The 23,402-nt window shown below is 55.2% G+C and overlaps 9 protein-coding genes and 1 non-coding gene across 10 annotated transcripts; 5 read left to right on the top strand and 5 right to left on the bottom strand.

Moving 5' to 3' along the window:
• Positions 1-622: 622 nt before the first annotated feature.
• On the top strand, positions 623-1,415 carry VDBG_00345 (conserved hypothetical protein; the record flags this gene model as incomplete). Its single annotated transcript, XM_003008618.1, has 2 exons — positions 623-1,172; positions 1,279-1,415. The coding sequence occupies 2 exons, from the start codon at positions 623-625 to the stop codon at positions 1,413-1,415; spliced, it is 687 nt and encodes a 228-aa protein (XP_003008664.1).
• Positions 1,416-1,802: 387 nt separating this feature from the next.
• VDBG_15006 lies at positions 1,803-1,874 on the top strand. Its single transcript has one exon. It is a non-coding gene; the product is annotated as a tRNA-Glu (tRNA).
• A 610-nt stretch (positions 1,875-2,484) lies between these two features.
• On the top strand, positions 2,485-4,172 carry VDBG_00344 (CDC50 family protein; the record flags this gene model as incomplete). Its single annotated transcript, XM_003008617.1, has 6 exons — positions 2,485-2,584; positions 2,687-2,723; positions 2,807-2,903; positions 2,972-3,743; positions 3,807-3,969; positions 4,037-4,172. The coding sequence occupies 6 exons, from the start codon at positions 2,485-2,487 to the stop codon at positions 4,170-4,172; spliced, it is 1,305 nt and encodes a 434-aa protein (XP_003008663.1).
• A 1,129-nt stretch (positions 4,173-5,301) lies between these two features.
• VDBG_00343 (FACT complex subunit SPT16) lies at positions 5,302-8,739 on the bottom strand (the record flags this gene model as incomplete). The annotated part of the gene is made up of 6 exons (XM_003008616.1): positions 5,302-5,535; positions 5,583-6,403; positions 6,457-8,062; positions 8,134-8,255; positions 8,311-8,395; positions 8,466-8,739. 6 exons carry the CDS (start codon positions 8,640-8,642, stop codon positions 5,302-5,304), a joined length of 3,045 nt encoding a protein of 1,014 aa, XP_003008662.1.
• Positions 8,740-9,578: 839 nt separating this feature from the next.
• Positions 9,579-10,301, top strand: VDBG_00342 (4-carboxymuconolactone decarboxylase family protein; the record flags this gene model as incomplete). The annotated part of the gene is made up of 3 exons (XM_003008615.1): positions 9,579-10,082; positions 10,148-10,193; positions 10,255-10,301. The coding sequence occupies 3 exons, from the start codon at positions 9,579-9,581 to the stop codon at positions 10,299-10,301; spliced, it is 597 nt and encodes a 198-aa protein (XP_003008661.1).
• Positions 10,302-10,693: 392 nt separating this feature from the next.
• On the bottom strand, positions 10,694-11,539 carry VDBG_00341 (conserved hypothetical protein; the record flags this gene model as incomplete). The annotated part of the gene is made up of 1 exon (XM_003008614.1): positions 10,694-11,539. The coding sequence occupies one exon, from the start codon at positions 11,537-11,539 to the stop codon at positions 10,694-10,696; it is 846 nt and encodes a 281-aa protein (XP_003008660.1).
• A 1,193-nt stretch (positions 11,540-12,732) lies between these two features.
• On the bottom strand, positions 12,733-13,272 carry VDBG_00340 (conserved hypothetical protein; the record flags this gene model as incomplete). The annotated part of the gene is made up of 1 exon (XM_003008613.1): positions 12,733-13,272. One exon carries the CDS (start codon positions 13,270-13,272, stop codon positions 12,733-12,735), a length of 540 nt encoding a protein of 179 aa, XP_003008659.1.
• Positions 13,273-14,150: 878 nt separating this feature from the next.
• Positions 14,151-16,224, bottom strand: VDBG_00339 (cysteine desulfurase; the record flags this gene model as incomplete). The annotated part of the gene is made up of 4 exons (XM_003008612.1): positions 14,151-14,937; positions 15,016-15,052; positions 15,157-15,800; positions 15,880-16,224. 4 exons carry the CDS (start codon positions 16,222-16,224, stop codon positions 14,515-14,517), a joined length of 1,449 nt encoding a protein of 482 aa, XP_003008658.1.
• Positions 16,225-17,130: 906 nt separating this feature from the next.
• Positions 17,131-18,704, top strand: VDBG_00338 (BAR domain-containing protein; the record flags this gene model as incomplete). The annotated part of the gene is made up of 3 exons (XM_003008611.1): positions 17,131-17,166; positions 17,303-18,539; positions 18,649-18,704. The coding sequence occupies 3 exons, from the start codon at positions 17,131-17,133 to the stop codon at positions 18,702-18,704; spliced, it is 1,329 nt and encodes a 442-aa protein (XP_003008657.1).
• Positions 18,705-19,421: 717 nt separating this feature from the next.
• On the bottom strand, positions 19,422-21,156 carry VDBG_00337 (conserved hypothetical protein; the record flags this gene model as incomplete). The annotated part of the gene is made up of 2 exons (XM_003008610.1): positions 19,422-20,921; positions 21,003-21,156. The coding sequence occupies 2 exons, from the start codon at positions 21,154-21,156 to the stop codon at positions 19,510-19,512; spliced, it is 1,566 nt and encodes a 521-aa protein (XP_003008656.1).
• Positions 21,157-23,402: the final 2,246 nt, after the last annotated feature.

The following is a 23,402-nucleotide window of genomic DNA, read 5'->3' as shown; positions in this document are numbered from 1 at the left end:
GTTTTTCACCAAGCCTATTGCGATGTTAGGCTGTGCAAACCCTGCCAAAGTGCCACACCCTGACGGGTTCACACAGGAAGAACTTGACGCACCCACTAGCCCTCTGGCTCGAGCCTGGAGCCCGACCGTCACATACAGGGAAGTCTCGATTACTGACATCGTTCCCGGGGCGGGAAACATCTCTTTTTCGGGTCGCATCGTCAACTACAGGCCCTCAGAGGTGGACAAGAAAGGGGGCCAATACTCAAGGCCATGGTACTTTCTCGCCATCAAAGATGACACTGGCGTTCTTGGTGTGAGTTTTGCAGCAGCGCCACTCTTGTGACTTATGGTGCAGGTCGGTAACTGGTTCTGATCGCAGGTCAAGCTGACGCCGATTGGCATACCCGTCGCCACGCTCGTCCTTGGCAGGCTCGTTACTGTCTGGGCCACATACATTGGAGCCCCTTCGTCGACTCCCTGCACCATCCCTTACATGACGAGCTGCACCAGTGTCAATCCTGAGCGGGGAACGAAGCAATTCATCCAGTTTTTCGAGGACACAAGCGAGAATGACATGCTTCATCGAGTCCCATTAGGGTCCGGACTTTCAGATGAACCCCTGAGACCTCTTCCTGACCTGATGACGCTTGGTACTTACGCTAAGACTGGGCACGACGCCGTCCGTGGCGTCATGCTTCTTGTTTGCGTCAGCAGCGTTGGTAGGCGCCGGCAGGTGAAGAAGGCTGGAAGAGACGAGTTCCTCGAACTCACAGAGGTAATTGTGTGCGACAATACCGGGAGTAGTGTCTTCACTTTATGGGAGGACAAAATCAACTCGGCTCGAGCATGGACACCAAACAAGACTATTCTGCTCATCGTGAACCCCAAGCAGCAGGACCGTCGCGGTAGCGGTGGTCAGATCACTATCAGCATCGACAACGCTACGTTGGTTGACGTAGAGCCCCGAGGCCCCGATGCCGACTGGCTTCGAAGATGGGCAAAGAACCGACTGAAGAAAGAGGCTGTGTGTATAGGATTCCCGGACAACGTGTGGAATGCGGAGGAAGCTGTCAATGGCCCCATCCGTGCCTTGTTCACTGTTGCTGCGGTGGACGAATTTGTCCGCAGCGATCCTTATTTGAAGTTTACTGGCAAACTCAGTCTCGTCATTGTGGATATGGAATTGACCAGTTTGTGGCAGAGAAAGATGCTCTGCTGTACTGAATGGTATGAACGGACGTCTTTCGCTCCTACCCTTCCAAGCCTTAGTTCCCGATCAACTGACGGCTGGCCTAGTTGTGGAGTGCCCCTTTATGCCAACATCAGCATGGCTACGTGCCAACACTGCCGGTCCCCTCAGCATCTGTCTTTCAACCCTCGGATCATGGGCACGTTGGTGGATGAAACAGGCTGCATCGAGAAGGGCAAACTGATGTGGAGTCTTGACGCATGGAAACAGCTTCTTCTGCCCGCTGAGGATGCAACGAGTTCCCAGCAATCCAACGACCTGCAATCAGGCGCTGCAAGTCCTGGGACTGTCGTCGGCGACCAACTCAACTGTACTAACATGGATCAAATCTGGGTCAAACTGACAGAAAAGGGGGCTCAGTCGGTCAGAAGCATTGAGGAACATTTGTTGTGTTCTCGTGTCACACTGACTTTTGGACGGGCGCCTGCGATCGAAAGACTGTGTATACTTGGAGTGGAATGGTAACAATGGAATCCTGCTCACCCCGTTTGATATTCACGGATGAGATGCGAAGTGAAGGACCAGTGCTGCTACAGACTTTATTTGATATAGGAAACACTGTTTTCAACAATCCGAACTGGTGTAATGGCTAACATTTGACGCTCTCACCGTCAGGCTCAGGGTTCGATTCCCTGGTTCGGAATTATTTTTGTTCTTACTCCTAAGCAGCTTTCTTTTTACGTTTCGTGAACTAGTGAAGATGTACGTACATCACATGTTCATCGGTATGGCAATATAACGAGATGTGTGATGAAGGAAAGCGAGGGAGGACTGGAGAGCCAGTTCATCACAACTTGGGAAGGAATGCTACTGCCTGGCGGGGCAGCCAGTCAGCGACGGACCACCGGGCTTTTGATAGGGGCCGTCAGAAGCCTGTGCCGTTGTGCTTGGTTGGCTCCGCCACATCGAGCGAGGCCTGGGTACTTCCACGTACGTACCGCGCCTGCGCCTGCGCCCGCGCCCCGTTACCACCTGGGCGCCCCTTCGCTGTCTACCTACCCTTCACGTAAGGCGGTCCTGGTCCTGGCTCTCCCCTTTTCGGCATACTGATGGGTGCTGACGCTCCACTGTAGTCGTCGCCTGGCACTCGAGGACCCGCCCGGTCCGCCAACCTGGACATTTCGAGACTCTGGGTGGACAGCTGCGACCCTGACATTGCATCTTCTTCGCGACCACGACGAAGCTTGTGATCGAAACGACGCTTCCTACCTCCCACCACAAAGCGCGCGTCGCGCAAAACCACCACCTTCATTATGCCCGAATCACCATCCGGTGTGGGTCAGGCCGACTCGATCCGGTCGCACGATTCGAATGACAAGAACTCGGACAAGAAGAAGAGTCGCCGTCCCGCAAGTACGTGGAAGCTCCGGACATGTGTCGGCGGTGGAATCGAGTGGCTGCCAGACCCAATCTAGGCAGGGCGACAGGATGCTGATATTTCTGCTTGGTATTTAGACACTGCGTTTCGGCAACAGCGGTTGAAGGCATGGCAGTGAGTCCACCCTTTCCACCAAGGCGATGAACATGGATGCGCTTCGACTTTCCACGACGATACTGACCAACAACACCCTCCAGGCCCATCCTGACACCCAAGACGGTGCTCCCCCTGTTTTTCACTATCGGCATCATTTTCGCTCCCATTGGAGGCCTGCTGCTCTACGCCAGCTCCGAGGTACGATCCTCTGCTTGAGAACCCCGCGGCTTCCGGTCGCAACCATTACTGACAAATGGGATACACAGGTCCAGGAAATCCGGATTGACTACTCAGACTGTCTCAACGATGCGCCGACGAGCGACTTTGATACCATGCCCTCCAAACACATCTCTAATGCCTTCAAGGGCGGTAACGATACCAAGGTTGCCCGATGGAGGAAATACGAGGACGTCAACGTGCAACCAGCCCGCGGTCAAAACTACTCAGGCACCATCTGTACCGTCGAATTCACCATTCCAGAGGACATGGGCCCGCCTGTGCTCTTCTACTACCATCTCACCAATTTCTATCAGAACCATCGTCGATATGTCTCGTCCTTCTACGCCGATCAGCTGAAAGGCGATGCTCAGAGCTCCAACTCGATCAACGGCTCCGACTGTGGTAGCACCAAAGAGGTTGCCTTTGACCGGGACAATGGACTGCCTATCTATCCATGCGGCCTCATCGCCAACTCCATGTTCAACGACACGTTCACTTCGCCTCTGCAGCAGAATCCCCAAGGCTCCAATGACGACAGCGCCATCTACGAAATGAAGGACGACAGCAGGATTGCTTGGGCCTCCGACAGGGACCTCTATGGCAACACCAAGTACGACCCCTCGACCATCATGCCGCCTCCCAACTGGCGTAAAACATACCCCAAGTACACCGAACAGAACCCCCCTCCCGACTTGAGCGAGTGGCAGGCTTTCCAGGTCTGGATGCGTACAGCCGGTCTACCTGAGTTCAGCAAGCTGTATCAGCGCAATGACGACGAGCCCATGCGAGCCGGAACCTACCAGGTTAACATCACCGACAGTCAGTCATTTGTTCGAGCCAATGTTGGTATGGGACGTCAGAGAAACTAACATGTGGGCGCAGATTTCCCAACCAAGGCATACAAGGGCTCCAAGTCCATCGTCATCTCCACTCGTACCGTCATGGGTGGCCGTAACAACTTCCTTGGAATCGCATACGTGGTCGTCGGTGGCCTGTGTATTGTTCTCGGTGGTGTCTTCACCGTCACTCATCTCTTGAAGCCAAGGTAGCCCCCCCCCCCGAAGCAACTGAGCTGTTCCAGTGTTGCCATGTTATCTAACCCTCCCTTGTAGAAAGCTCGGAGACCATACATACCTCTCCTGGAACAATGCTCCCGCCTCTCAGAAGGGTCCTGCCACTGGCGGTGTGCTCGGCGGGTCCAGCGGCGCCATGGCCTCCGGCCGTGACCTTCGACCTGGCGAGGCCTAGGAGGCGCGCGAAGAGTCCCAGCGCAGACTCGTCTCCCTCGCCTCGAGCGGACCCTCACACAGCGTCGCCTCCCTGGCCAGCGCGGCCGCAGGTCGACGCCGCGCGTCGCCGCTGTCGTTCTTGCCGCGGACATGATGTTCTCGCAGCTGGTGCTGCAGCGGTGCTGCTACGGGGCCTTGATTTCGTGGAGGACAGTACCGACGAAATGACAGTGTATGATGACTTCTTCCCTCCCGCCGTCACCTTCAATTTATTTTTATTCGAGGGTTTACGTCTTCGGTTTGCCTTGCTGGTTCGGTTTCTCCTTGCTTCTCTAGCTCTTTTTGCAGCTTGGTTGTTGGGCGGACTAGGCCTTCAATTCAGTTTTACCTTTTTCTCCATCTGGTTCGGTGGCCTGGCAGGACGGGGGGCACAGGTAGCAGATTGGAAGATGCAGGTAGCCTTTTGCCCCTTGGACCTGCTTGGGCCTGGCGTTCGACGGCGTAGTGATGAATAGAAAGTTTTCCCCACTTCTTCTTTTTCCGCTTCAAGACGAATTAGTGATGCTGAGCTGAGGTTGCCGTGGGCATGCTATGTTACTTGGACTATGAGTGTGAAGTGCTAAGTCTCCCTCGAAGACAGCCCGTGATGAGGTTTCCTGGCCTTCGATCAAACAGGTCGTATTACCCATGTGCTGGCTAGACGGCAGAATCGTCTCCATCACGTCGTAAAGGTGTTTGCATTTGCTCGTCCGAGTTCATGCGTGCCATTAAATGGTCAATCGATTCAGCTAACAATCAATTCCCTTGGTTTTCAAAGCAACCCCCCCCCCCCCCCGCTTCGCCAGCGTATAGACGAATTCTCGAGACAGCTAGCTCCTCCCCCGCGAGCCCAAAAACCAGCGAGGTCTCGTTCGATACAGAAAACGATTCCGCAAGAGGTACAATTTTTTTGATACAACGCGAGGTAAGGAAAACATCTTCCCGGTCTCTGTTTCTCCCTTCATTTCCATTTGCCAAGTCCATTTGCCAAGAAAGCACAATTCGCGGGGCCTATTAACACACCCGACCAGCCTCGTGCCGGCAACGGAGGACTATAATCCGGCGCAAACCCCTGCTCCAACGCGCCAGCAACGCACACGCACAGCCTCTCAGTGCTTGCGCTTCTTCTTGTTGCGACCCTCGTCTTCCTCGAGAGCGCTCTCGCGATCTCGCTTCTTGGCCTTGGCCTCGAGCTCATCCCAGTCCTCGCCCTCGTCCTCATCACTCATGTCTGCGTCATCCTCGTCAGAGGCATTCGAGCCAAAGTCCGAGTCCTCTTCGCTCGATTCGGATGCTTCGTCAAGCTCGTCGTCGTCAATCTCAAAGTTGCTCTCCTCCGACTCCTCACCGCCGTCCTCGTCGTCAGACTCAGCCTGCAGGAAGGACCAACCGCCGTCGATGAAGAACTGGTGCGTGTCGGCCGTGACTGTCTTTCATAATGGTAGGCCAGTTCAGGGTTGAGAGGACCTTCCGAGTAGGCAATGTCAGACGAGTCGAGGAACTCCTTGACGGCATCAAGGAAGTCGACAGGAATCGTGTTGACGTGGTATGGGGCCCTCGAGAAGTCCTTGAAGACAAAGACCATATCAAAGTTCTTCAAACCGAACTGCACACGTTCCAGGTGGCAGATCTCGATATCGTCGAGTGTGAGGACCATGAAGGGGGGTTCCACGACCTGGATCAGACAGTCTGTAGTGGGCTGAATGAAAACGTTGCTGCGGAACGGTACGCCGTGGAACCCAAGGTCTCGCAGCGGCATGTCGACCTCGATGCCTTCGTTTTTACCAGCTTCGGCAATCTTTTGCGCAAAGCCTTGGAAGAGGCGATCGAGCTCCGCTCTCCTACGGCGCTCCTCCTGTTCTTGCTCGAACTCGTCCTCATCGCCGTACCTGTACTTACGTTTCCTGTTGCCAGTCTCGTCGAACTGGATGTCGGTCGCTTCGCGGTAGAACTGAATGTCCTTCGTCTTCTTCTTGTTACTGTAGACGATGGGGTCTTTGAGATGGATGTGGATGATGACGATGAGCTCGTGCTGGCAGGGCTGGAAGAAGAGGTGTCGGACGTTGGAGAAGAGAACGTCCACCCTCTGGCTGCCATGGAGCGGCGAAGTGTAGCGGATACCGTTCTGGTGAATCTCAACCTTGCCGGGTACTCTCTTGCCCTCCATTGCTGGGCGTAGGAACACGTTGTCAAGAACAGCCGGGCGGCGGTCTCCATCATGTCAGCTTGGCTGTGTTCTTGTTCATGTTCAAGATTTCACTTACTCCTTATCTCGACGAGCTTGTCCTGCTCGACAACGTCCTCGAGCTCCTTCTTCTCCTGTTCCTTCTTGTTGCTGTCACGCTTCATATTCGAAATCTGCGTGGCAATCTCTTGGTAGCGGTCGCCGTCCGTGGAACGGAATGTCAAGCTCCTGACGAAGTGGGCTGTGGCATCCTCGAATGGCTGATCGTCTTTGCGACCAACACCCTGGCCGGGCGACAGGAAATTGACACGCAAGAACGACCAGTCTCCTTCGTCACTCTTGCTTGCATTCTTGATCGTGTTGATGTGGAAAGGCACGGGCCGACCCATGACAGGGAGAATGATCGTGCCCATTTTTGCGTCGACGACGATGGACAAGTCCCTTACCTTGGGGGGAAGTTGGTTGTCCCGCTTGTATGACTCAAAACGCTTGAATTTCTTGATCTCAGTACCGTTTTGGCCAGCCGTTGACTCGGAGAACCGCGCCAGGCCTTCCTTCTGCTTCTTTGAAGCGAGCTCTTTCTGGTGCTCACGGCGCTTTTGGTCCGCGTCATCGTCAGGCTGAGCGTTGCGTTCTGATCGTAGTCTGGTCGAGGTGATATTCTTGGTAGCAACAGCACCAACGCGGCCATCCTTCTTCTCTTTCTTGGGAGTCGGGGCCGTCTCCTCCTCGCCTTCAAAGAAGAAAGAGCACGCATCGGCCGTGGTGGGCGACTCGCCAGTAAACACGACAGCCTCGCTCGAGGTAACGCGGATTGTGTCCGTGATGACCATTGAGTACGTCTTGCTGTTCTTGTCCTGGGGCTGAGGATTCTCAATGTCGCTGAAACCGGTGGTGACAACTAGGGTCATGCCGTCCTTCAGAACTCTGGAGTTCTTGGCGCTCAGGAGGAGGGTTGGATCCCTGTTCTCCAGACCAATACCGTAGCCCACGTTTTTCAGGAAATGCTTCTCCAACTCGGGTTTCTTCGACTTGATCATAGCTAGAGCCTTGTTGTACACCTCCTTGGCAACAACGCCATCGCGGATCTCCTTGATGATCATGTTGTGAATGTTGAGCACAAGCTTGTAGGTGCTCTCCTGCGCCTTGTTGGGGTCCATGAGGTAAGTTCGGGCAATGGCGGAGCAGTAGGATTTATATCGCAGACCCATGTTGGCAATGATAATGCCCGGATGCAAGGGGTCGTCGTTGCTCTCGACACCCATCCTCAGATCAAACTTGCCACCGCTCTGGACCGTGGGTCCCATGACCCAGTCGAGTTGCGAGGTATCCATATCCGAAGGAAGCTTCGTCGAGTTGGGCAGCTCGAGATTCTGCCAGAACTTTGCGTCGTCCAGCTTCTTGTCTACGCGATCGGTGAGGGCACTGTGCTTGACCTTCTTGTCGCCGTCCACGATATCGGTGATTTCGTCGAGGAAGTAAGGCGTCATGAGACCGACGCAAGCCTTGGAGGCGGTGCGCATGGCGCGTAACTCCGACTCGTCCTTGACGGAGAAGGCGATCTGGGAAAGCGCTGGGGAAATGTCGGTTTCCTCCACATCCTTGCAGTTTTCGGCGAAGACTTTCTTCCATTCGTCGACAAAGGGGCCCTTCGAGGTATCCTTCGCGATGATGCCAACTTTGTTCTGTATAGGCAAATGCTGTCAGTAGAGTACCACCACGTGGCGAAGCCGATTCCTGGCTGTTGGCAACTTACGCCTGCTGCCTTTATCGTGTCGGCGATCTTGACAAAGATCTTTTGGTTCTCAGCGGCATCCTTGCCTCGCACGAGGATCTCGAGAGGGAAACGACCGCCTTTGAGGGGCTCAAGGTGCTTGGCTGGAGATGTTAGCAAGTCGCGCAGTGCGGTTTAGGCAGCAGAGCGCAGGCTCACCCTTTTTCGCAGTCGTGACAATGTAAATTGTATCGACGGTCAGGAGCATCAAAGTCGTCGGAAACTCGTAGCCGAGGAGCCAAAACTAGACCAGACATTAGTCTTTTGATCGCGACGAAGATGTTGAAGGGACTTTGCGCGGTGGGTTGACTCACGTGCATGGCATTGTTCTTGTGCAGCTCAGGAACCTCCTCAACCTTGCCCATCATGACGAGCATGGATGTGGCGCCGTTGAAGATGCCATTGCTGCCGCGCTGGTCGTTCTTCCAGGCAGTCGCAAGATGGGTGATGCGCTCCTGGAATACCTTGGTGTCGATCTTGATGTCGGCCATGGTTGCGGATGCCGGCAAAGCAAGTCGAAGGGACGTGGTGAAGGACGAGACCGACGGCCCTGGGTTTGGGGTTGGCGTGGGTGGGCGAGGACCAGGCTTGCTTGGTAGCCGTTGCACGTCTCCTGCTACCTGCCGTGTCCCCAGTGACGCGAAAAATAATGGGGTCGCGCGTTAATTGAGAGGTCACGTGATTAGAATTCCTACGGAGGATAGGCCTCTCGCACGGACAACGAATTGTCGATGACTCCCTGTGGTCCTAGTCCTCTGTGGTGTGTCCTTCAACGGAATCACTCTTCAGATGGTGTTGAACTTAGCAACCCTGGAAAGAAGAACAAATCAGTTTCGCGACTGGTGGGCACCGAGTCTTTACTAACGTCCTTAGAGGCTCTCTTTGGTCGGTATAAATATTTCCCTTTCCCACCGACACACAAGGTAGGGCGAGGTAGCTACTGTGCGGACAAGTCTGGTCGGCGAAGGTTCGGTATGGTTGGTTTGGAACCCATCCTGCCTGCTCCAGTAGGTATCTCGGGAGTGCTCTCTCCTCCTGATTGAGCACGACTGGCATCTTCGTGTAATCTCGGAGACCCGCAACAGTATTTTTGAGACTCACAACTATGCCACTCAGGTCACTCACTACCTCTGCATGAACATCAGGACCATCGGAACGCCGGAATAGCACTTACCCGGCTTCGGGCGCCGATTCTCGGGAAGTGGACCGGTCGGACTGCCGTGGGTATTTCCCGAGGCTTCGGCTTTCACTACATATTTACCAGCTCTAGAATGTCTCTTCATGCACAGCTCCTGCTTCTCCTAATCAATACAAGTCTCTCTCTCACTCACACACACATGCGCAGCGACTTGTGAAACGCTTTCGGCGAACCCCTTACTCACAAGCAAGCCCCACAGTCCACCATCATCGTCTGCACAAACGCGACAATGCGCCTGCCCTACACCCCCAACCCGCCACAGCCAGCGGACCCCGCCGAAGAGGCCATCGTCTCGCGCATCACCGCGCGCCGCGCTCCGCGCCCCCTGCAGCCCCTCGACCTGACCCTCCTCCACAGCCCCCCCGTCGCCGACGGCTGGAACTCCTTCCTCGGCGCCGTGCGCACGCAGACCATCGTCCCCGCCGACCTGCGCGAGCTCGCCATTTCCCGCGTCGCCGTCGTCAACCGCGCCTGGTACGAGTGGATGCACCACGCACCCCTCGCCGTCGGCGCCGGCGTCCCGCAGGCCGCCATGGATTGGCTCAAGGGCCAGGCCGGAGACCTGGCCGAGCCGAGCGTTGCGGCTGAGGGGACCGGGCTGTTCGGGGACGCGCAGTGGGCCGCGCTGCTGCTGGCGGATGAAATGACGAGGAACGTACAGGTCTCTGACGAAACATTTGCCAAGGTCAAGGGCTTGTTCGGTGAGAGGGAGGTTGTCGAGCTTGTGGCAACGGTAGGTCCTCTTCTGCCAGTCATGCGAGGAGAGTCCCGGGAAACGGCTGTTAACGATACTGATAGGTTGCTTGCTACAATTGTGTGAGCAGATTCCTTGTGGCGCTGGATGGTACGTGTCAAGGCGGTTTTCTATTGTCTGGCGCAACTTGCTAACTACCTGGGATACACAGTCGGCGAAAGAAATGTCACAGGCCCTGATGCGCCGGCTGCTCACTGAAAGGAGTTTTCTGGATGACCACATGAGACAGAAACGCCGCATGAAAGAAAAGCACAAGCAGCCATAAAGGGAAAAGGTGTTGTGAAGCGGACGACAGGGCCGAATCGAAAGGGACCAATGCTGTGGAAAAGGGGGTATCTACTCTAAGTGAAGTGTTGTGTCAAGATTGTAAAGGAAACTCGTCAGGTGTCTCGCCATTCCTCGCGTCGCACCTCTTGTGCTCTCATATCCCATATACTTGTTAGGGTGTCGACTGGCGGCCGTGAGCTCCGCGCTACCTCCGTCGCTCCTTTTCAGAATCATCAGTACGTCGTGAATGGGCTGGTGTGCCGCTGATCCTCATGTCTCTACATGTGGTCATCTCGTTGAGTAGTTGAATGTTACACTACCAGTCACGGCAGCTTGCTTAATGCGAGTTCCTGCTCAATCGATCTCTCGATAAAAGCGTGTCTCGCCTGCAGCTTTGGGCTCCTCTGCAGTTCCTCAACGACCCCAGCCCACCCGGTACGGTGGCTAGGTCTTGCGTTGGATGAATGCCCGATGGCCTGCGTTGTCAGCCTCCGCAGCGGTGGCTTTCTCTTAATCTCCTCATTTAGTGCTCGTGAGAGAAGCATCGCCGGCGTTGGGGCCATGGTGGGCGCTGGGGGGATCTTGGAGGCTGCGACGGCAGCAGTGCCAAGTTTCTCCGACTCCCTCTCCTGCCTCCTCTCCTTCGCCTTTGGCGACGACTGCTTCTCAACTGCTGGAGGCGCCCGCTCCGCTACGATGCCGAGGTAGACTACAAGAAAGCGCATGCGTAGCATGTCCAGCCTGCGATTGCGCTCCTCGAGATCGCGTCGCGTGACAGCCCACAGGACCCTCGCGCTCGCTTTCAGTGTTGTAGTTGTGTTGAAGCTGGCCAGCTCGTCATTTTCGTCCCCATCGAAACCGCTCGTTACGAACAGCGCGCACAAGGCCTCGCGCAGATCATCGCCGGCTCGCTGGATGTCGCGCAAGAGGCGGACGAGTCGGATTTTATCCTCAAGGCGGGGCACCTTGGTCAGGTCGCGGTCATAGCTTTCGTTCTCTTCTATGGAGGCATCGAGGGCGTCGAGGAGGAGGGCAGCTTCGCGGGGTGCTGCCAGGTAGGCGGCAGCATGCGAGGCCAGGAGCTGGCCGAGGACGACGAGAGACAGACAAAGGGCGGTCAACGCGAGTATGATGGTCCACTGCTGGGGGGCCGCCGCGAGTTCTTCCATGTTGAGAGCATAGAGACGGTATTCAAGAGAGCGATCCGGGTGAGTCGGGGAGCAGTGGGAGCAATTGGGACGGTCAGGACAGATGTGGCAGTACGAGGGAGATGGCAGAGAATGTGGTGTGGAAGAGGCGACAACGATGACGAGGAAGTGCGCGACCGCGAGGTTCGAGGTGGTGTGCGACCCTCGGTTGCGAGTGGGAGGATGGCGAGGGTTGAACGACCTGCTGCCGCCCCATCAGGTCCAGTCCGTCCTTCCCTCACAGCATTCACAGGCGCCACCCCTCCCTCCTTTCGCCCCGCGCCGGCGCAAGGATGCTTGTCTGGCCTGTCTGGCCTGCGTTAGCGAGTGCTTCTCCGTTCATGCTGCTGCAACGGCGGTCAAACCGTGGGCTCAGTGTCCCCCTGTAGATGCAGGAGAAGCGCTGCTGGCTACTGGGCGAAAGAGCACAGGCGGGAGGCTGGGAAGCAAGCGTGCGGGGTCTGCAGTGGGCCAGGACCGCGAGATGTTTGGGTTGAGGGTAAGGTAGGGCGCGAGAGGGTTGTCGAGAGTCGTATATCATGTGCTAGACCAAGCGACCCCGCCGACTCGATTTGGATGGGATTCCATCGTTCGGCACACAAGTGGAGAGCAGGCGATCGGTGTCATCTGAAGGTTGAGGCCTGCCTCTGGCAGGAGTGATGAGGGCTGATGGCAGGATAGCAGGTCTTGCAGATGGGGGAGAACTTCCAGCGCACCAGGAGACCAGGCGACCGCCGTGTTTCCCAACAAAGCGTCCACTGGGCATTGGCCACATGGGTTGGGGGGCAATGCAGCCTGCAGGCCAACATGCGCCCGACGACGTAGTGGGTTGGCTGCCCTTGCTTCGCGGCGTACGCAGGGCATTTAGTGATCTAGACCCGTCTCACATGCGCCATGCTGAAACCCCACTGAGCAAGCTTCTCCTGCCTGGCTTTACCAACTGTCACATTGAGTAACACTTTGCCCAATAAGACCATACATCAACGATCCATGGTAGCACCACACAACTCCCAGAACAGAGTCAAGCAATGGTATAGGGAAACTGAGGTGTTCATATTATAATACTTTAGCTGCCGCCTCCATGCCTTGTCCGGGGTATCAAGTGTCTGTCGACTCTAGGTGTTTCGCTCGCGTCCATTCTCCTCGTCACCACGCGCCTGCCTCCGTGTCAACCCTTACTGCTTTGCCTCGGCTTGCTTCTGGATGTCATGCTCGGCTCCGCGCTGCTGCGTCTTGCCCGTGTCGTGAAGGTCCTGGTAGTGCTGCTGGCCGCTCTTGTCACCCGTCAGGCCAGCGACGGCACCTCCAATAGAGCCTTGGAGACGGTTGCCGACGCCAGACGCAAAGTCATTGACCTGACCCTTCGCCTCCTGCTGCTGGCCCTCGAGGTTCTGCTGACGGCCTTGTTCCTTGAGGTTCTGGGAGCCAACGAGACCACCGACGGCCTCCTTGGCCGAGCCCACAGTCTGGTTCCAGGAGCCGGCAGCGCGATCGGGGTCGTCCTTGGTGACGGCGCCGGAAGAGGACGCGCTGAAGCCAGGGAGCTTGGCTGTGGCGTGCGAGGCGCTGTACTCGGCGTCGGCCTTCTGCTGCTTGGCCTCGCCCTTGTTCTGGTCGGCTGTGTTGCCCGTGATGCTACCGACAAGGTTCTGGGCCGCGCCAGTAGCCGAGTCGAGGTAAGACTTGAGGGTAGACGTGTTGTCGTTGGCAGACATATTTGCTTGTGGTGACTTTCGGTAGCTATAGAAAGTTGTCGTTTAAGGTGGTGGGTATGATGAAGATGTTTTCTTTGTGGATATTGTGTGGGTGACGAGGAAGTGGGATGATTCTCCGTTCTGGCGGGAAAACATCTTCCTTATATACTAGGGCCGCGGCTGCTGTTTAGGCCAACGCGCCAGCAAGTATATCGCGTCTTCCAAGCCTCACGATGCAGTTTCCGTCTGTCTTTCCGTATGATTCGGCCTGTGATGTCATTCGGGGTAGCCCTGCACCTCCCCTATCCATCAAGAAGAGGGCGTCGGCCTAGGACCGGGTTTGAGGTGGAGGGTGGAAGGAGGGGCTGTAGTTCTATGATGTCATGTTCTAGCTCTATCCTTGTCCAGCAACGACCACACGACCCCCTCTCTCCTGGCCCACGTGTCGTAGGCCAGCACGTTCGCGGAACCCTCCAATGAACCACACGATTATGGAGCTGTGTTACACAATGGCGAAACCCAACTGTCTTCGACGTAATCGGCCCTTGTGATCTTTCGGCCTTGCTCCTGTTCTGCTGCCACACGTCCTGAAGCATTGTTGGGAACGTGTCCTGTCTAGTTAGGACCATGCGTGTGAGATGCCGCACGTCTCTGCTGGGAAGCAGCATGTTCCCAATCAAGCCCCAGGGCTGCCGTCAAGGCTGCACAGAGCCTTCCCAAGCTACCCGCGTAGCAGGCGTATCGCTCGAAGGGTATCGACTGCGAATTCTGCCACCCTGCACCAGGTACCGACTGCTTAGCTTCGACCGGGCCAATTCCGTCCCTTGGCTGAGGATAATAATTCCACGAGGTAAACGGCACACGCAGACGATCCAGGCAAGCACGCAATGCTTTGACAGTTGTGTTTCAGATGTGTTCATTGTTTGGTGTGAATTCTTCAGCCAACGTCATCAGGCTTCCCACTAGTCGTGATACACCAACTGGCTTCCTCTTGTGCCATGTGAGCCCATATTTGTCCCTATCGACAGGAGGCCTCTGATACTGGAAGCACTTTATGCCCGCTCCTCTCCCCACCTCCTAAGCCAAACTCCGAGATTCCCGTAAAGAAAGAATGACTGGCCTAGTGACAGGCCTCGCTCAATCATCCTCGCCTGGTGGTATTACAGAAACTAAAATCCACAAGGGTGGCCCCTAAACGAGGAACCCGCTAGTTAAAACCCATTTCCTCTCGTACAGCCAAGACGATCACATAGGTCTTGCAAATTAGTGCTGGCTCCATTGGATCGTGCTGAGGTCGACACCGTCCTGGACAAGCTCCCACAGAGGACTCAGCTCACGGAGGAAATCGACACGCTCCTGGACGGCCTTCAGAACGTAGTCAATCTCCGCTTCGGTGGTGAAGCGGCCAATGCCGAATCGGATACTGCTGTGCGCACTCTCATCGCTGTTACCCAGGGCCCGCAAAACGTAGCTAGGCTCCAGAGAAGCCGAGGTGCAAGCACTGCCGGACGACAGAGCAATATCCTTCAGCGCCATGAGCAGCGACTCGCCCTCGACGTAGGCGAAAGACACGTTGACGCAGCCGGGATAGAAATGGTTCGGGTCGCCGTTCTGGTTCGTGTGCTCCATAGAGAGGAGACCGCCGAGGAGCCGATCGGACAGTGCCTTGATGCGCTTCGAATCGTACTATTGGGAGTCAGTCCAAAATTCCACAAAAACTAAACGTGATTGATGGAAATGGGTGCGAATGTATAATATTCAGACGGGATGCTGTGTCACAACAATTGTCCTTGTCACGGGACTTCAGAAAGCCATGCATGTATAAGAGCAACATCATCATAATGGGGCAACGCGAAGATCGGCAAAAAAGAGAGAAATGTGACACGTACCTCCATCTCCTCGTACGCGATGCGGCACGCCTCACCAAAGCCGACGATCAGCGGAGGCGCGAGCGTGCCGCTGCGTAGGCCACGTTCTTGACCACCTCCGGTAATGATGGGATCCAATCTGACACGAGGGCGTCGCCTAACATAGCAGGCACCAATTCCCTTGGGGCCATAGATCTTGTGGGACGAGATCGACATGAGATCGATGTTCATCGCGTTCACGTCAAGAGGCATCTTGCCAACGGCCTGTGCGGCATCCGTGTGGAAAAAGACCTTGTTCTTGCGGCACAGCTTGCCAATTTCCTCCATGGGCTGGATCACACCAATCTCGTTGTTCACGGTCATGATGCTCACAAGGGCAGTCTCAGGCTTGATAGCGGCCTCGAGCTGAGCCAAATCGATAAGGCCGGAGTTGTTTACGGGCAGGTAGGTGATCTCGAAACCCTCGTCCTGGAGATGCCGACAGCTGTCGAGCACGCACTTGTGTTCGGTCTGGGTAGTGATGATGTGCTTCTTCTTGCCGGACCTCCCGAAGAATCGCGCAACACCTTTGATGCTCATGTTATTGCTCTCGGTGGCACCACTCGTGAAGATGATTTCCTTGGAGTCGGCACCAATAAGCTTCGCAATATGCTCGCGAGCTTCCTCGACAGCGGACTCGCTCTCCCATCCGTAAGCGTGCGTCTTGGAATGGGGGTTGCCGTATATGCCGGTGTAGAAAGGAAGCATGGCGTCAAAGCACTCGCGGGTCAACGGGCGTAGTCGCTTGCATGTCGAGGTAGATGGGCCTCTGGCCTTCCTCCATGGTCGTGACCTGCTTGAGCACTTCGGCCATTGGACTCACCACAACGTTGGAGCCATCGGGAGACTGGTCGATGAAATCCTTCTTGTCCAGCTTGATAGCGGTATCGACATTGACCTGTGCGTGGTCCTGCCTCGTCTCGGAAACGTTCCGTCGCTGCGTGAACTGCTGGATGGGTCCCGCGATGATCCTCGGCGCGGTGGGTAGCCTCCTAAGGGGAGAGGCAGCTGTAGTACGGCAGAGGCGGCCTGCCTGCCTCAGCGCTGATGTTGAGATGCTAGCCATGATGATATGATGGTGATGGCATGCGGAGGGAATAGAAGGCCAGAAGGAGGAGGGGAGGAAGGTTTTGTGAGGGAGATGAGGAGGCCCGAGAAAAAAAGATATGTCAGCACTTCTGACTGGTGATGCGGCAAATCGGAGGCGAATGACCCACCCTAGCTTTCTCCATCATTTCATGCTCTTATCCAATCGCCCTGGTATTTTTTGCAATTCGCGAGTTTTGCCCGTCGGCGTCCGTCTCTTGCTCGGGGATAAATCTGGTGTTCGGTGATTGGCTGCCACTCTGGCTGCCTGGTGCCGCTTGGCAAAGCCCGTCTGATGACGTTATGATTTGAGAACGCATCCGAGTGAGACGGATAGGCTTAGAAGCTTTGTGAGGGGGGCGTCGCGAAAATGCGCTGCAGGACCTCCTTTCCTGAAAACATGCTCGATAAAAAGCCGTTCCTGCAGTTGTCTTTGTATTATAGTCTCGTAAAACTGCAGAAGTAGGAGGTCCAAATTGGCTTTGTGTAATCCACGTCTTCCGTCGTACCAGACTCCCACGCTGGAAGTACCTAGCGAGGCAGTAAGGTAACCTTGGGGTGTCAACGCGTCCCCCGATGCGTCTGTGATCGCACGCGCCACAAGCCAAGCCGGCCGCGGGACAGTTGGAGCTGATTGACTGTGGACACAGCCACGACTCAGTCGTCACCGGCACAGCACCAGCGTCACCAAATCAGGCCTAAGCCAGAGGCCGCCTTGCGCCTGCACCCATCCAAGTGTTCCCATTCCTCATAAGGTTGGAATGCCCTCACTACAGCTGTGCATCCTGCCAAACCCTCGTACAAACACCCTTTAGAACAACAGCCCTACCGACCGCCCTCCCCCTCCTCCTACCGAGCATTCCGGCCCATCCGTTCGAACCCCAGCATGAGCTTTCGCGGCTTCCAGAAGAGCGTCGTTAGGGTACCATCTCTCCCCCACAAATTGAGGGGCACCAGCCCAGTCCCATGTCCCAGCTTGTCGTGTCGCGACAGGTTGTGTGTCGGTGATCTACGTACGAGCATTTTGACTGACCTGGTATCTCTTCTTTGTCCTCCAGGCGCCGCAAACGTTCAAGTCTCGCTTCAATATTGGCGAGCAGACCAAAGACGCCGTCTACAGTGATTCAGAGCGCAGGTTCCAGGAGCTCGAGACCGAGACCAAGAAGCTTCATGATGAATCAAAGAAGTACTTCGACGCCATCAACGGCATGCTCAACCACCAGATCGAATTCAGCAAGGCCATGACCGAGGTCTACAAACCCATTTCTGGTCGCATGTCCGACCCAGACACCCTGAAGATTGAGGGCAATCCCGAGGGCATCCGCGCTTGCGAAGAGTATGAGCTCGTCGTCAAGGACTTGCAGGACACCCTGGCGCCGGAGCTTGATATGATCGAGACGAGAGTTATCCGCCCTGCGACCGAGTTGCTCGACGTTATCAAGGCCATTCGCAAGACTGCAACTAAGCGCGACCACAAGAGGATCGACTACGACCGGCATCGCACCACCCTCAAGAAGTTGCAAGATAAAAAGGAACGCAGTGCCAAGGACGAGAAGGCTTTGTGGAAAGCCGAAGGCGACACCGAGACAGCCACCCAGGAGTTCAACTACTTCAATGATCTGCTCAAGGAGGAGCTGCCGAAGCTCTTTGCACTCGAGCGCGAGTTCATCCAGCCACTATTTCAGTCCTTTTACTACATGCAACTCAATGTCTTCTATACTCTGCACGAGAAGATGCAAAGCTGCGACATTGGCTACTTCGACCTCACCCGGGACATTGAGGAGGCCTTTCACGCCAAGCGAGGCGACATCCAGGAGCAAGCCGAAGCTCTCTCTATTGTCAAATTTAAGACCACTGGACAGAGGCGGCCGCCGAAATACGGCCGTCCCGCATTGGAGGGCCCTCGAGCTCAGGGCCTCCTGACTGCCGGCCCTTCGAGCTCCAGCCCCTCTGTCCCGACCACCTCGAAGCCCCTCGCGCGCATAGGCTACACCCCTACCGGCCAAGCATCAGCAGACAGCGAGTCGCAACCACCTCCGCCGTACTCTCCCGGCAGCCCCGGCCTGCAGGCCATGGCGGCAGCGAAGGGCAAGCCTCCTCCACCGAAGCCGAAGCCGAGCCGTTTCAGTGCCGTGCCTGTAGCAGAGACCGTGACGGCTTTGTACGACTACGATGCTCAGGCCGAGGGTGACCTGAGCTTCCGAGCCGGCGATGTCATAGAGATCATCACCCGTACGAAGAACGAAAATGAGTGGTGGACCGGCAAGTTGAATGGAAAGCAAGGCCAATTCCCAGGTTTGTCACCCATGATGTCCTCTCCTGCTCTGTCGATTCACTCAATGCTGATTTATTGCGCTACAGGCAATTACGTGCAGACAAGCAGCTAATACGACATTGTCGCGAGGCCACACAAACATGACTCAGGAGCAGACACATACTTCGAGCTTGAGGATAAAGTAAAAAAAGGCCTCATCTGTGTCCCTCTTACAGAGGAAGACGAGGTGTAGTACGAGAGCTGAAGGAACTTGAGGGATGGATTGCATATGGGACACTTGGCGCATGCAGAAAGGGGAACAGCGGATTCGACCCGGCCGGGGTGGGACCGAGTCCGGGCTTGCATTGTTGCTCCGAAGACTCAGAGATTAAACAAAAGACGTTATGACGGGTAGGCTGTCTTGTTTGTTTCGGATTCCATCTTCTTGTATTGAGGGAGAGCAGGCGTTGCTTAGTTGAAGGGAGTAGAGACGGAGATGTGGTGTTGTGGGATGTAGCCTCGGCGCCTGCCCGACACATATAATCTAGTGGATTTATATTCTTCGCCACAACATGCATGGACATGGCGTCAGCTGTGAATGTATGACTTTTGTGAAGGGTGGTCATTGAAATTGCATTGGAAATTAATTTGTTATTGCACCCGGAGGTACACGAGCCGACAGCCGTGAATGCGCCTCCATTATCAATGGCGTGCCAGCCTTCTCTGGAGGGAGGGGGGTGATGGTTGAATGTTTCCTTGGCTTTGAATAGCCCCCTTCATGTCACGAGTGCAATATGTATGCCGCTGCCCAATCCATGTATAACTAACCAACCTTATAAGGACAGCGCCCAGCAGCCTGTGGCTCCAATGTGTCAACTTTGCTAAGCGTCTATGGCGTAACGCGAGGCACGAAAGCTTAGATACTTTTCCACATTTATTATTCGCTACTTCATGGCGCCGGGGCCTAAACAATGCTCTGATTCTGTGCGCGACGCTACACTTGTTCGTCTTCTACCTACGCCTGTGTCTGTAGCCAGGGTCGAAGGATAGTAGAACAACTGGTCTCAGTACATTAGGACCTCGTTCCCCCAAGGCGTATACGATGGATCTTTCGTCCGCTGTTCCCTGTACCTGAAAACGTCCAGGGTAACGTGAGTTGAGGTCAAAATATGGATTAGACTCCGTGTAAAGATTTGGTGTGGATCTAACGGGCCAGAATGCGGCCGGCATGGCGTCACTGCTCTTCGCAACAGATCGCAGTCGGAGCCAGGGCTGAGTTGGAGAGCTCATCTCGCCGCCTGAAACAGTGGCATAACATGGAAAGACTTCCAGAAAGCTCTCGCTGTCTTGATGGTATGAGCGGATGTATGGTCTATATGAACTGTATCGCTGAGAGGTTTCGAGTGTGTGAACGAGTGAGGCTTCGCGGAAGCCCCAGGCCTGCTCCTTGGAAGCAACTGGTGAATTGTTGCAGGCAGCAGGGGCAAAGTCGAGAAAGGTCTTATAGGATGTGGTCACTGGAGGCCAAACAGCCTCTGGGCTTTCTGTCCGGACCTCGACAATGACCAACCTGCCGGTGTGCGTGTCGGTCTCCAGACTAATGGTCGTGTCATGAATCGGCCCCTCCTTGTGATTTCTGCGCCAGAGGCCTTCCTTGGGGGCAACCTCGAGTTTCTCGGGCGCTGCCAGGGGGAACCTAAATGCATAGTAATGCGACATCCAGTCTGCATCGCGAGCTTGGTTGGCATTCGAGGTCGCCGAGTTGGAAACGACGTACATGTAGTTTCCAATGATTTCCACACACACAGTCTTACCCAGCTCATCCCCTACCGGTGCTGGCGTCCGAACTTGTGGCAGTTTCCAGGTGCGGTTGGGTATGTCGTATAACTGCAGAACAAGACAACCGCGGCCATCGGCGACGTTTTCCCATTCTCCTACCCATACTTGCTCGCTGGTGTTGCGGACAAAGCAAAAGTCTTGTTGCCCAGGACGCGCCAACGGATATGTCAAAACCAGTTGATTGCTGGCAGGACGAAACACGAAGAGTGCGCTGTGTGTGTTCTGTTTCGTTCGGGACCTGCTGGCGGGTGCAAAGATGCACGACACGAGACCGTCTGCGTAATAGATTGGCTCAACTAGGGGCTTCAAGTTCCAATCGCTTCCCACAAATCTAATGAGTTTCAGATGGATGATTATCTCAGCTGACGAAGGTTGGCGCAAGTCGAGAAGCCGCAAAGTATCCGGCATCAGCGTTCCTCGGTCATGTGACGTATAGCAAAGCATGCCATTGGAGTAGACAAAGGTATCTGCCATGGCAACAACGCCGGCAAAGAAGGGATTGGCGGTCGTCACGGCCAATTGCCGCTTGACGAAGCGTTGCAAGCCGTGAGCGTATGAGCCATGGAAAATTCGTGAGGAGGCATCTTTGAGTTCCAATGAGAACGGAGCATATATCTAGGAAAATCGGTCAGCCGGACACCCGTCGATTACTTGCGCGGGTCTACTTGCCTGGAGTGTCTTTTTGGCGATATGATCGTTATGCATAAGAGCCCAGTGCAGACGATGACAAGTCAGACTCGTACTGTGTATGTCCCGGGGTGCAAGATTGCCGGCTATGATGGCCAGAACCTCGAAAGGAAGCCGATCAAGCCTTGCCATTGAAGCACTTTGTTGTCAACGTCACAGAGTCGGGGTTTGATAAGAGGGCGCGTATGCTGGCGGATGTGAACGGCGAGGCTATCCAATGAATGCAGTGAAAGATGCTCTATATCATCCCTGGAACGGTTGATACCGGTACATGTCTTGTCGTCGGGGATTCGCAGATGGGAGTTCGATGAAGGATAGAATGATGCAGGCCCGCGCGTTCAAAAGCTTGCGGTGAGGGAGCGACCACAATGCAAAGTGCCCTCGTTATACTCTGTGGGCAAGAGGAACCCACGGCCTAATTACTAGAGTAGTTATCCAAGGCACCGTCGCCCAAGTCATGTTCCACCCATCCATTTCCTGAGCATCGCCCCATTGATTTATACGGGATGCGGCTCTGCTCAACCATAGCAGGGAAAGCTTGCTTTTCATGACAAGTGAACAACGCATGGAGCCTAGATGCGATGTGATACTACCTGCAGGCCGTCAGCCACCGATCCAATGGGAATCGATCCGTAGGGGCTTGCCGGCGAGGACATCGTAATGTATTGCATCCTGGCAGGGATGCAGGTACAAGGAATTACTGGATAGACTTACCCCGAGCAAGTTTGTGACCACGATTACAGGAGTGTCAGGTTGTTTAGGGAAAGCGGGGTCATGGATAGGAGTAGGAAGGGTCCAATGAAGGGAATCTGTGAAGAAAGGTGAGCCTCACAACACGTCGTTTGGGGCCCTGGCTGTTCCGGATGCATTACCTGTCCCACCTCTATCAATACAGGTTCAAGGTTCTGCCATTCATATTCCTCTCCACAGCAACACCCTTGTTCGTTGCCTCTTCAAGCCACTGGTGATGGAGGGGGGAACCAAATAACCAGTCGGATTGACCATCGCGACAGAGCACGCCCGCATTTTGAAAGCCACAGCCTGCTCCGGAATGACTTGTTCAGGCTGTGTTGAGGCTCAAGGAACAGGCGTCACCACACCGGTCAGACAGAGGGCGTGCCTTGAGCATCTTTAAGATGCGGGGTCGATTTGGGGGCCAAAATTTAAACCGGCGTGTTCTGTGTCCTTGGGACCATCAAAAGTTTCCAGCTACTTCTTGTATCATGTGTCAGATACTCACCGTTTCGTAGACGAGGAGGAAGGCAATCATGCTTGATCTGAAGGGTGTGCTGTATTGAATTGGTTGGCTAGGCTAGGTGCCTTTACGCTGCCACGGATGCTGAGGTGGTTCCCCACTGTTCAATGCCGTTCGCGCCCAATCATGACCTCCGCAAAAGGGTTTACTTGCGGCGCGAATCGTCATCAGCCAGCGACGCTCGAGAATCAGTACAGCCTGGCGCCTCCCTCCTGCAACACCATACCTGGCTCAAGTTGACTCTTGGTGCTGTCTCAGCAAGCTGCCACGTAGACCAAGAGACGAGAAATATCTCAAGACAAATCAGAAGACTACCGACGTCAGCCGACCATGACGACACAGGATAGCAAGGATATTGACTTATGGTCAGAATGCACGACCGATACGATCCTCGAAGTAAGAACGAGTAAAATGAAAAAGATGCCGGGGCTCCAGATTGAAAGCGGAATCGACAAGTGTATGTGCACCAACTCTGTGCGTGTGACCCGCTTAGGTCTCGACGGTGATGAGCATGATCCAACCTTTCATGGTGGGGTGGACAAGGCTGTCCATGGGTGTAAGTGGACTGGCATCTTGCAGGTCGTCACCTTGGGGGAGGTGAGACAGATGCTGACTTGACCCTACAGACTGCAGTTCCCACTATCTGGGTTGGCAGCGTGAGTACCCATCCGCTGCAGGTCGTTTCCGCCCCGGGGGCTTCGGCGAGAACCTCGTCACGCGCCACTTGAATGAGCGCAATGTCTGCATCGGAGACAAATGGGCCGTGGGCGACTCTGTCGTACTGCAAGTCAGCCTCCCACGCCAGCCATGCTTCAAGCTTAACCATCGCTTCCAACTCAAAAACTTTGCGCCTAAGACGTTTCGATCGAGTCGTACGGGCTGGTACTATCGCGTCTTGAAAGAAGGAAACGTCAAGGCAGGAGACAGCATGACCCTGATCGAACGTCAGTGGCCCAAGTGGACTATTGAACGAGTGCAAGAGTTTCTACACCGGAACCAGGAGGACCTAGCGGCGAATGAGGAGCTGGCGGCTATCGAAGCAATGGGCGAGGAGAGCCGTGGCGCCTTTCCAGAAGAGAGTGGCGAAGGCCAAGGCGAGAGCGAAGCGCAAGGGGGGAGACGG

The sequence above is a fragment of the Verticillium alfalfae genome, genomic scaffold, assembly GCF_000150825.1.
Source record: "Verticillium alfalfae VaMs.102 supercont1.1 genomic scaffold, whole genome shotgun sequence".
Classification (NCBI taxonomy): Eukaryota; Fungi; Ascomycota; class Sordariomycetes; order Glomerellales; family Plectosphaerellaceae; genus Verticillium; species Verticillium alfalfae.
This window is presented reverse-complemented; position numbering and strand designations above follow the sequence as displayed.